This window comes from Mytilus edulis, chromosome 13 (genome assembly GCF_963676685.1).
Source record: "Mytilus edulis chromosome 13, xbMytEdul2.2, whole genome shotgun sequence".
NCBI classification, from domain to species: domain Eukaryota; kingdom Metazoa; phylum Mollusca; class Bivalvia; order Mytilida; family Mytilidae; genus Mytilus; species Mytilus edulis.
The window spans coordinates 58211177-58223363 of NC_092356.1; the positions used below are offsets into that span (position 1 = coordinate 58211177).

At 31.4% G+C, this 12187-nt stretch overlaps 1 protein-coding gene and 1 long non-coding RNA gene across 3 annotated transcripts; both read right to left on the reverse strand.

The window, feature by feature from the left end:
- Window positions 1-187: 187 nt before the first annotated feature.
- Window positions 188-5681, reverse strand: LOC139500600 (uncharacterized). The gene is made up of 6 exons (XM_071289353.1): window positions 5675-5681; window positions 4687-4704; window positions 3673-3738; window positions 2652-2831; window positions 1273-1386; window positions 188-339 (listed from the first exon to the last, which is right to left on the reverse strand). The coding sequence occupies exons 3-6, from the start codon at window positions 3674-3676 to the stop codon at window positions 278-280; spliced, it is 360 nt and encodes a 119-aa protein (XP_071145454.1). The 5' UTR covers window positions 3677-3738; window positions 4687-4704; window positions 5675-5681; the 3' UTR covers window positions 188-277.
- A 735-nt stretch (window positions 5682-6416) lies between these two features.
- On the reverse strand, window positions 6417-10545 carry LOC139500601 (uncharacterized). Of its 2 annotated transcripts, none has more exons than XR_011658314.1 (4): window positions 10505-10545; window positions 8088-8307; window positions 6792-6849; window positions 6417-6440 (listed from the first exon to the last, which is right to left on the reverse strand). It is a non-coding gene; the product is annotated as an uncharacterized lncRNA (long non-coding RNA). The 2 variants fall into 2 exon arrangements; XR_011658315.1 differs by having other exon boundaries at window positions 10497-10526.
- Between the last annotated feature and the right edge of the window lie 1642 nt (window positions 10546-12187).

The window sequence follows — 12187 nt, forward strand, 5'->3', positions numbered from 1 at the left end:
TTGAAGTCGTCAATGAATTCAAATCACAACATATTGCATTTAAGGAGAGCATGATGTAATGAGAACTCTTAGGTGGTTAATAATATAAGAATTTAGCTATGGTCAACAAAAATAACGTAATAATAGGAAATGAAGATTTCTTTCTTTTGTCAAATATTTCTTCTAAAAACTTTAATAAAAAAACCAATGCAAATGCATGCTTATATTTATTAAGACTTGAAAATAATTTCTTAGTTTTGACTGTCTTTTATTCGTCTGTAATCATGATTGGTCTTCGTTACCCGTCTACATGTAACCATCCTGTTGGTGTCGGTGGTTTTGTTGCTAGTAATATGGAATCTGTGAAAACATATATACCAACATTTAATTTTTTTTTAATATATCTAAAAATCTAAATCAAGATACGATGCATAGTTAATCATTGGTCCTTTGAATACACACACACTTTAACATTATCAATTCTACATTGTACTACTATCTTTGAATATTATCCTTATCGGTTCAACGATTAAATTATACATTTTGTAGTTTGAAAGTTTTATACCTGAATACATTTGAATTGTTTCCTGTAATAAACACGTACAGCCTATTTATACTTATGCATGTATATTGGCATTGCAACAGTCGTGCTTTTTTCAGTTTACCCATCATGTCTTTACACTTAAACTAATATTAGAGTTGTATTTTTTAAACCCATTTACAGATGTCAAATGTGGAGCAGGATGAGCTGACCCTTTCAGGTCACCTGAAATATATCCCGGTTTTTTGATAGGGTCATTAGTTTTCTATGATGTGTTTGTATACTATTTCTTATCTTTTCGGTCTTTTACTTTCTTTCCCCCCCCCCCGAACGACGTTGTCAGTTATTTTCGAAATTATGAGTTTGAATGTCCCTCTTGTGTCGATCTCTTTTCTTTGAAGTCGCGGGGGAACTTGGTTTATTAATAAGTTGACATTGCGATTTGGTAGAGTTCAATTAAATCAATTGTAAAAGGGAAAAGAACATATACATTGTCATATCGGGACCTTTTATAACTGACATAGCGGTATTGGCTTTGCTCATTGTTGACGGCCGTACGGTGACCTATAGTTGTGAATGTCTGTGTCATTTTGGTCTCTTGTGGACAGTTGTCTCATTGGCAATCATACCACATCTTCCTTTATATATATATATAGGAGTCAGTCAAAATGGTTATGTTTGTATAAGGAAATCGTTCTAATCATTTTCAAGAAAATATAAATTATTTATATATGTAAAAACATAATACAAACCACAAAGATTACAACTGACAGGACAGTATTGTTTTAAAATGGAGGAGCAAACAGTGGGGTCCTGGCATTGGACTAATTTGTTATCATCACAAGGCTTTTTGGTGGTAACTGGTACTGTAATATACAACATAAAATCTTAAATGTCACTTTTTTTGTTATCAATTCACAGCTTTTCTAGTTTCTAGACTCGTAGCGTTTTAGAGCTTAATGATGTACTTAGGTGATCTTAGAAAAAAATAAATAAATCAAGAATTTAAAATTGATAATATTAGCTGGAAGAGTATAAGTTAAGGAACAGAATTAGCTAAAAATATTGATAGGTCATAGAGCTGCTTTTCAAGATATTTGATTTATAAAATATGGCGGGTAAAGGCTGACTCTGTCTTTTACCTTATATTTGCATTGGTATTATTTGGGTTTCAAATCAAAAGAAGGAAAATCAAGAATCTGCTAAAATTTTGTCAAATGACCTTATATGAGCTTTAAATCTTATATTACAATATAAATAGGTGTTGTGGGGCAAAATATTTTACCTTATATCGTATGGAAAAACACCAAGGAGTCCGAACATCTGACACAAATTTCAAAACCTCACCTAAGTACATCCTGAAGATATTGAAACCGAAATTATATTATCACAGGAAACAATATATCAAAATTTTGAAAATATTTGGTAAAAGCGTTTTCAAATTATTGCATGAGCAACGCTTTAAATGTGACTTTTTGCTACTGAAAGGTCTACAACTCAAAAACCGATGAAAGCCAAAATCGTGAACAAACGAACTTGCCCCTTGTTTAGTAACAGACAACAACATATCTAATATTTCAAAATATTTCCAAAAAGCGTTTCCAAGTTATTCCAGAATCAACGCTTTGTGTATCACTTTCGCAATTTAAAAGTCTACTACTCAAAACTATAAAATTTCTTAAGTTAAAATAAAAAAAAAGAACATGACCTTTATTTAGTCACAGGAAACAACTTATCTAAACTTGAAAATATTTCGTCAAAGTGTTTTCAAGTTATAGCACGTACACTAGTACTGCTTAGTAACCTCCCGGTCGCACGATCGCCGTACACCACCAAATTAATAACCGAAGATGTTCTCTAGAAATCCGGTTAGAAATGACAATAGAAATTTATTGACTAATATATATTAAAAAGAAATCACCAAAGACACCAGACATATCAAACGCGCGTTTCTAGTACAAACGACTCGTTATTGACTTTAGAATCAAGGTCAAATAAGGTACGAAGTTGAAGAGCAATTTTAAGAAATGTAAAGGGAAAGGGACGACTTTCTTTACTTTGGTAATAAACAATATGATGCAAATATCATACAACAATAACATTGTAAGATGACTGTATTGTTTCAACATACCACACATTTCACAACTTAACGGGCAGCTGCCTCTAAAAGGTGAGTGACATATAGCTGGATCCTTACAGTTGATTAATGGTTCATCGACACAAGGTTTTAATGTAGTTTTGACGGTAAGTTCCTGTCCAGCGGTTGACATAGTTGCTGCTTGTAATGATGTAACCGTTGTAATTGGCATCGCTTTTGAAGAAAATAAATGAATATATGTATCTATCAAAAACATATTTCTGTGCTGTTTATCAACAATATTTTAAAATATTGGGGATTAACCCGAAGTCTGGTTTATCCAAGTTAATCTCAATATGTAACGTCATCTGATAAGTTTTTCCAGCAGTACATTAGTTAATATTTAAACACCTTTTTACTACATATATATCACGTAAAATGGGTGGCCCAAAGCTTAATAAAGTAGTTTCCTAGTGTTCTATCACAATGTATGTGTCAAATAATGTTCAGCTATATTTATCTTTAGGACAACATGAATGTTTAAACAAACATTGCAATGGTTTGCTTACAAACTCTACCTACGATCCTGTGCAATATACATTTTCTAAATTAAATAAAGTATACACAATCACACATGGACACAAACACGTGCACAAAAGAACACATGCATATCTTCATTCATTCATCTCATCTATTCATCTATCCGTTATCATGGTAACACATATTGAAGCAATGACTTTGTGCTGTATTCTTCAATCTATAGTTTTGTATTAGTGTATTCTGGATTTTTACTTTTCGTTGTTAGTTGAAAAAGTCAACCGTTTGTTTTTTAGTCTATACATGCCATACTGACTTCCCCTTTTTTAATTTAATTTAAATTATAGTTTTGTTTTTATATCAGTTTTACTTGCGATATGTTTTTAATTAGTGCTATGGACAGTCAATTATCTAACATGCAATTGTCAAGCTGATATTTTCTAACAGAATACATACTCTGTAAAATAATTCGGCTATAAAAAATGATTAAAGAAAACCTTGATGTTGAACGATTTTTGTTAGTACACAATGTACATACCCATTGTTACCTTACCAACTTTATGGTCCGTCTTTATAATTGAGTTTATTAAATCTGTGCCAAACTCTGCGTATTAAAATGCATAATGAATAACATTTTAAAAACATTTATACACAATGTTATTTTTTCTGAATATTACTTTGTCTTAATTAACCATTTCTCTATTATACATTTTACCTATTATTCTCTTTTTTTTTTTATTCTAGCACCCTATTGTTCTATATTTTTCTGGCTGTTTTTGGTTGTTTTTTTGTTGTTGCCTTTTCTGTAGTAATGACCCTTTACTCCCAAGTATGTAAACCACACCAGGACCGTCTAGAATTGCATCTTGAACAACCCACACTGCCTAGTCATAAGAAGTTTTTATTTAGTATGTGTGTGTTGATTTCACGTTTATATTATGTGTGATATTCTATTTTATATATGTCCCATGTTCGTTTTGTATCTGGTATAGTCTTTTCTTCGACCTGAAAATAAAATAAATTTCAAATATCTCATCCTTTTATTTTGTTGCATTTTGGGTAATGAAGGACTTTAAGATTTGATAATGCTCAAGGATTAGAAAAGAGACACAACAAATCTAATGTATGTGGCCTTATCACTGACTTATATGGATCGGCTGGCACTTCTTCACTTTGTCAGCTGTAACTTTATATAGACATATATAACAATAATCAAATTTCATCAAAAGATCTACAGTCAACACTGCTTAAAAGACCACCACCTGTATTCCACAAAATCCTGTGTTAAAATACCACCAATTTAAGATCGCTCTATATAACATTTCATATTAATTGAATAGTTATCAAAGGTTACACCAATATTTTGCTCTCACTTAAGTGGTCTCCTAAAACAGGTTTGACTGGACATGAAAACTTTTACCTTCATATCGCTTTATGTTTTATAGTACTTAATCCAACGAGCACTCTTCTCTAAACGGATAGAATTCTTATCATTACAAGGATCATGTTACTAATTTGTCAAAAACAGATAAAATTATATTATATTACTTACGTAATCCCAAGTGAAGCACTGTATATACAAAATTAGTTTATGTTTACAATGAATTCTAACCAGTGTTTGTAAACACTTAACAAATATTCCAGGCTTTATATTTTTTTGTATTTATTTTGAATTCACTTACCGGAAAAATAATTTAAAAATCAAATTGTCCTTTTTTCTTTAATAATATCATAATTGTTTTAATTTCTACAGTCGTTCGTGTCTTTTTTTAATGTCTCTGTAAAGAAACACAGTAGTATTACTGCTTAACGTCCTTCCTTCTCAAATTTAAATTTTGGTATATATTGTCAAATCCATATGTATTTATCTATTTTTCAAAACTGAATTAGTAATTCAAATGAATGGTATAAATAAAAAAAAATAGATAATTTATACCTTAATGTTTCATTACATGCTCTATACTTATTATGACAGTGTATGTATTGTGTTTGTAAAGCAGTAAGGAGGTGTAAAATGTTGACCATTATAATAATGCTTCTCCATGTCAAAATGATATCAGAACTTTTGTACCTCAATGCGTATACATATAAGCAACGTTTGAAAGGCAGCCATTTTGATTTGATGAGGAAAAATTAACTCGCAAACCTACCGTTTCACGATTTATAACTAGAATGACAGATATAAACTTACTTTAAGAATTATTTCATTTTATTTCATAGTTAGCAGCACCAACGAAACTGTCCTGTTACATCTCAGCAGGCGTAAAGGTTGTTAAAATAACAACTAACGTAGACAGTTACTATTTAAATTGGAATTAATACATTGCTTTGTTTACAAAGCCTATACATTGGATATAAAACATGACTTTGTTTATAAAGCCTACTGTAAATAGATTATGAATATGGTTACAAAATTTATTTAATAAAGACAAATATAGAATATGGCCTTGCCTGCAGTCCAAAATAAGAACGTCTTAATAGAATGTGAGTTTAATATATATATCAACATTTAGTCATATATGTTTCAAACGTATACTTACATCCTCTCTTTTCTGAAGAAATAAACGGTACTAAATAAACGACATAGAACTATAAAAATCAATTTATTTATAGGTAAGATTTATATGTTCTTTTATGATAAGTTTCGGATAAAACATGGAACACTGTATTGTGGTCCATGTGGAATGATAAATATTTAAATAATTGCTTCGGTTCTTTTATATTCCTTTTTCATGTTGAAAAGGGATCTTGATGAAATGTCGACATTTTTACACGTTACCGTGTAATTATAAACAGGTTGAAAAGTAAGTAAAACGAAAATATAGCAAGTCAATTAGTCGACGGATTACTGCTAACGAAAAAGTTGATTTACGCAACCTTATTGTGTGGCTGTATCAAATCATGCTAACTGACCATGCGTCATTCCTTGGTATTTATTAAGCAAATGAAGATATGCAAGTTGTATAAAAAAGGGGCAACTATACCAGAGTTGCTGCAAAATAATATAGGGTATAATATATCCAATGAATGAAATACACATTTGAATAATTTAAAATAATGATTTTACTTCGAAAAAATTTCTTAGTTTATTGCTTAATATTATCTGGAATAAAAGAATGTACAAAATATGTGTAGCAATGTATATTAAATTGCGAATGTGTCAACGAAAAGAGACCAACAGAGCAGAAAACAGCTAACTGTTACTCTATAGACGAAATAAAAGGCATTTAAAACACTGTAAACTACAAATATTTTTTCATCATATAGATATCTACAGAAAATACTTACCAGATCCCACCAAGTTGTCTAAAACAGAAATATATGAAAAGGCATCAAATAGAACAATTTCGAATTCGTGAATTACGACAGAAAGCTATATAAAATTATACCATCATTGATAGAGTAGCGACTAGTAATAGGAAACATTTCCAGTGTTTGTTGAATAAACTTCGTTTATAGTAGTCGTAGACTATGTGTCTGTGAAAAGACATTTAATTCTTAGCGCGATTGTAATAAAAACAGACAGGCAGTATTAATAGTATTAGTCATAAAAGCCACTGACTGAGGAAATGAACACGACAGGCTACACTATTTGTTTAACTTTACCAATGTTTTGCTGTTTTGAATATGTCTGGTTCTTTATTACAGTATACATACCACAGCATTTATTTGAACATGTTCCATCTTTGAAACGCACGTATTCTGTCATAGTTTCCTGTAAAGAAAACATTAGCAAAGTCATGATCAGCAACTGTCATCAGCCTTGCTGCTCTTTAAATAAAAAAGCGTATTAAAATTTTTTTTTATAAACCCTCATCACATACGATGGAGATTTTATTAGTGTGTTTGTATTTTTGTTTGATGTTTTTCATTGTGTCAATCTGATGAGTTAAGCACTTTTTAACTGACTTCTATAGTTTGTTTGTATGTTGATTTGTAACATGACTGTGGCAGGTTACGGGATAGTCGCACGCTCACAAACATGTTTATCCCGCCACATTTTTTCCCATGTCAGGAGCCTGTAGATCGTTGGTTTTTATTGATCATGTCTGTCATATTTGTTTTTTCGTAAATAGTTTTGTTATAAGTTAGGCCGTTGGTTTTATCAATTGAATGGTTTTATATTTTCAAAGTCGGAGTCATCAATAGCCAACTATGCGGGATGGGCTTTTGAAGGCTGTACATAGGGTTGCCTAGCTATCGTCCATTTTATTTTAACTTTGTATGATAGTTGTCCCAATGGTAATCATACCACATCTTTTTTTTCAAAATGTATGATTTAAATTTCTTTATATTATATGCTACAGTAGATAGACATTCATGGCACAGGGCTGACGATGTCAAACTGTTGGAAAGACATGTGTACTGCGAGAGAAAATAAAGGAAAAAACTTAAATGTAAAATCACAAAAATACTAAACTCCGAGGAAAATTCAAAACGGAAAGTCCCTTATCAGATGGTAAAATCAAAAGCTCAAACACATCGAAAAAAAAATGGATACAACTGTCATATTCCTGAATTGGCATTTTTATGTAGAATATGGTGGAGTAAACCTTGTTTTATAGGAAGTTAACGTTCAGTCAATAATATCTCCTATTGATATAAGTAATATGAGGTAACGAAAAGGGGTCAAACAGTTTCTTTGGTGTTTAGAGCCCATGTATTCTTATCCAGATCACCCATTCCACGAATTTGTTTGAAAATTCTGGAATCGACACTTTTACATGTAAAGGCCTAGGTTCAGCAAAACATCAGTTGGTTGCAATTGTCTTTTTTGATAATTTTAAAATACAATGTAGTAATGAAAAATGGAACATGTAACATAAGTTTAAAATAACGAAATATCGCTCGATGAAACATTATTAGTTTGTACAGAAAATTAATAAAATAAAATATGTAAATATAAAAAAAAAGAAAAAAAGAGTCAAATATATAACAGAATATGTAAATTACCACTCCATTTATTTCGATGATCTCAATCCATTCTTTTGATATCCCAGTGACTAAGACGGAATCTTTCAAATGTTTACATCCATGTACTCCTTTTGATAGGCTAATAAACTCAACACACGCTAGTCGAGGATCAGGAATAAAGTAGCAGTCCTGGTTAACCCCATAGGCTATATTAATTAATATTGCCCATATAGTCAGACAATGCAACATGTTTTTGAGTCTATACGAAAAGAAAAATCAAAAACGTACTTGAGATATAATGATAAATGTACATGAGATGTTAAATATATCATAGCAGCAAATCCTTTCTTCTTTTATTAAATGATGTTAACATTGTCATTTAAATATAATTGTTCAATTTTTCTTTATCCTTTTTTCTAATTATTTCTTCGTGATATTCTACTATATGTTTCGAACAATAATGTAAAACTCTCAAAGAGCATAATGACCTTGACACATAGTTTCTTTATCCTTTGTGCTGCATGTTGTTATTTAAAATAAAGTAGCTGTATTTTACGAAATGTTCTAACAACGCAAAACTTTCAAAATGGAAACTGACTTGACACATATAGTTTATAAATTATATACGTCACGTCATCAGATTTAATTTGTAACACCATTAACATTTTTGTGAAAACACCATTAACATTTTTGTGAAAACAACATTTTTGTGAAAACACCATTAACATTTTTGTGAAAACACCATTAACATTTTTGTGTAATTTGATATCGTCACAGCAACTGTGATTTTACAACATTGCATTAGGAAAGAATGTAGAGCAATGGTAGTAATTTTGAAATAAATCAGTTAGTAGATCTTGCTAGCATTCAATAGATTGATACCTTTATTTCACTGTTTTGTTAATTGATTATACCTCTGGTAATGTAAACTTTGTATGTATCATCCTTCGATATTCAGGAGCGTTTCACGATTGAAAAGTGCCTAAATATATCATAAAATTACGAAATGCAGATGGCATCGAATGACTATTAACTTTTACTAGCAGAGGAAACTTATTACAATGAAACCTGAAAAAAACGGAACGTATATGTGACTATGAAAAAGTCGTTAATTGTGAAATCATAAATACAAATACCGTAATGACTATGACTCAGTGTCTGAGTAGAAAGTTGATGAACCAGGGGTATGTCAAAGCACGTCTCGTCCTTTTTCTAAAAAAGGTTCATCGAAAGGTACCAAGACCTTGTTGATAAATATTCCGTATCAACTTTACAAATAATACACGATGGTCTTGATGTATAGATTCTGCGTACTGATGTTGTTTATCATCTTAACAACGTGTTTTATAGTTCTTTCGTTTGTCTTTGTTCTATTTATAATACTTCTTTAAAATTTACTGTTGAATGGTTCTATGTGATATCCGTTTGACGTGGCTCGGTATTTATACATCTCGTCAATGTGTGTGTATTGTCTTTCATTTTTGGTTAGTGTGTTTTGTATATGAGACTTTTTGTATTTCTTTGGTTCTTATAACATGACTCTGTACTTTAAAAGATCCCGTCAGTATGATATTGTTCTAATTTATTCCATTATGATATATTTCTATTATGAAAAACAAAATACGTTGAACCACAAACGTCAAAATCATTCAATACGTAGTGGAATTAACTATTTGTGGATTCTTATAAATTCTATATATAAATTTTGGACTATTTAAAATCTCAGGTCTATTTCTGAAATTTATTCTTACATACTTTTGATTTTTTAACCCTATATACTTACATTGCCTACGTAAATTTTAAAATTGTTTGTATGCACATTGAACAATTCTATGTGACGTATACAATTTTCTGACGTCAGACACACAAATCAATGAATGTGTTTGTAGATAGATGTTTTTGTGTTCTGTTAAATTGTTCCTTTTAAAATTGTTATACGATGATGACTGATGTACCCATATTTTGACTATTTTATTTATTGTGTCTGTTTAGTTCACGCATCAATGTAAATATACCGGAATTTGATGAGACTGTCATCAAAGTGAGAGGGTAAGCGCTATAAAACCAGGTTTAATCCACCATTTTCTACATTTGAAAATGCGTGTACCAAGTCAGGAATATGACAGTTCTTGTCCATTCGTTTTGATGTGTTTTGTTATTTGATTTTTGCCATGTGATTATGGACTTTCCGAATTGATTTTCCTCTACGTTCAGTATTTTTGTGATTTTACTTTTTACTAGTATTATTTGATATGTGTGAATATTGTGACATGAACCGTACACGTGTTCTCTGTCCAATCGGTGTAAACAAGAAGAGCCACTGGTAAAACATGTGTGATATAAAAAGGAATACTGAATAAACAGTTCTCGCTTCAAAGATATGCAGCCCCATTGCTTTCCCGCTGACATCTCTTGACAGGCATTCATGTGAAATTGTTCTGTACATACTTTCTTACCGCTTTATGTCGCTTGAAGTCCAAACCTTGTGATATCAAAGATAAACTGAAGTTTAAAGATTATCATACGTGATTGTTCACGATAATAAAACTATATGTATGTGCTGCCGGCATGACACAAAATCAGCAAAATCTTCGACTAAGACTTGGATCAGATAATAAGAAAAAAAATTACACTAGATCTAATTAGGAGTTCATTTTGTTACTGGGGTGCCATTTGCATTCGAAAAATGATTTTCATTCATATATTTACTCTATCCAAATATCCGACCTATTTGCATTTAGATTACAGACCAAGCGCTATTAAGTATGGACTGTGTAAAAAAGAACATGCTAAGTTCTTAAAAAAAAACGTGTATCTGCTAAGAAAGAGTTAGTTTTTGCTTTCGTTTAAAGGTAATACCAAGTATAAACATACCTGTCAAAAAGATTGTTTTAGATCGCTACAAAGATATAAAGGAAAAAGAAACGTACATGATTACCAGAGGTTAATATAATTGTTCATCCTTGTTTCTGTTGTATATGATACATCAAAGTCACATTACTTATGGCTGAAAATATCTTGAAAGGACTTTACATACTTGAATGAAACATAATTATGGAACTTTAAATCTACAATACACAGAACCTGACAATAAAGAGTGCTGAGAGTTTTGCACATATATCATAATGGAATGTGTAGCGTGTATGCAGACAGAACTATTTCAAAAAAAGTTGACATTATCTTATCATTGATTTTTTTTTAAATGAACTTGCACTTTATTGTTCATTAAAAATTGTAATTGTTTTTTCTGCATCTATAAAATAACTTTTTGATATATTTTATTTTATTTTATATTGAAACCAACACGACAATACTTGTCATCTGTTGTATTACTTGGTGTCCGTCGTCTGGTGTATTATTTGGTGTCCGTCGTCAGTGTCTAAATTATTTTGCTGTCCACTTCCGTTTACCTCCATAATCCGAACACCTGTGAAAACCGAACAAAACACAAAGTCCCATGGGTGTTCGGTTTGGACAGGTTTCACTGTACATGTGTCATGACTTATTCAAAGGGAAACCTTGTTATACAAGTAGGCCTTTATATGTATTTTCAAGATATCATAAAAGTTTATCAACAAACAGGAGGTTATAAACAACCATATGTTTCAAACATTGCTACAAAAACTGTTATTATCCGGCCAAATTCCCTTGTCATCGGAATAAAAACTAGAACATGGGTTTGGCCACTGGTTCTTACCACTTACTCGTGTTGAGGCCATCTATAGCCGACAACGCAGTATGGGTTTATCTCGTTGTCAAATGCTTTATGGTGTCCTACAATTACTTACTACCACGTCCTTTAAACTCTTGTGGCGTTACTCTTTTAAGTCTTGTCTCATTGGCAACTGATCATATCTCCTCATTTTTATACAGAAATCCACATATCACAGACCAAAGATTCACGGAGGAGTATGTAATTGAGCATGAATAAAATAATTTTGATTCGCGTCACCAACGTTACCATGAAGAAAAATTCATCTTCTCGTGCTACTTACTAGGGGATTGGGTTATTATGCCTGATCCCTGGTTTTCCCCTTCAGCACGCTGAAGAAAAGAAGGGTCGTGCCAATTTTTCCTGGGATAAACTACTAGATCGATCCAGGTTTCCCCGCGGAAAAACTAGCACAAGGGAAACAGGG

Bases quoted from the DNA above. Each gene is read 5' to 3' on its own strand.
- LOC139500600 (XM_071289353.1), bottom strand. The intron at 1,387-2,651 runs GTATGTTGAAAC...TGTATATTACAG, and splicing joins GTTAAGTTGTGAAATGTGTG to TACCAGTTACCACCAAAAAG. The intron at 340-1,272 runs GTTTGTATTATG...ATGTTTTCACAG, and splicing joins TGTCAGTTGTAATCTTTGTG to ATTCCATATTACTAGCAACA.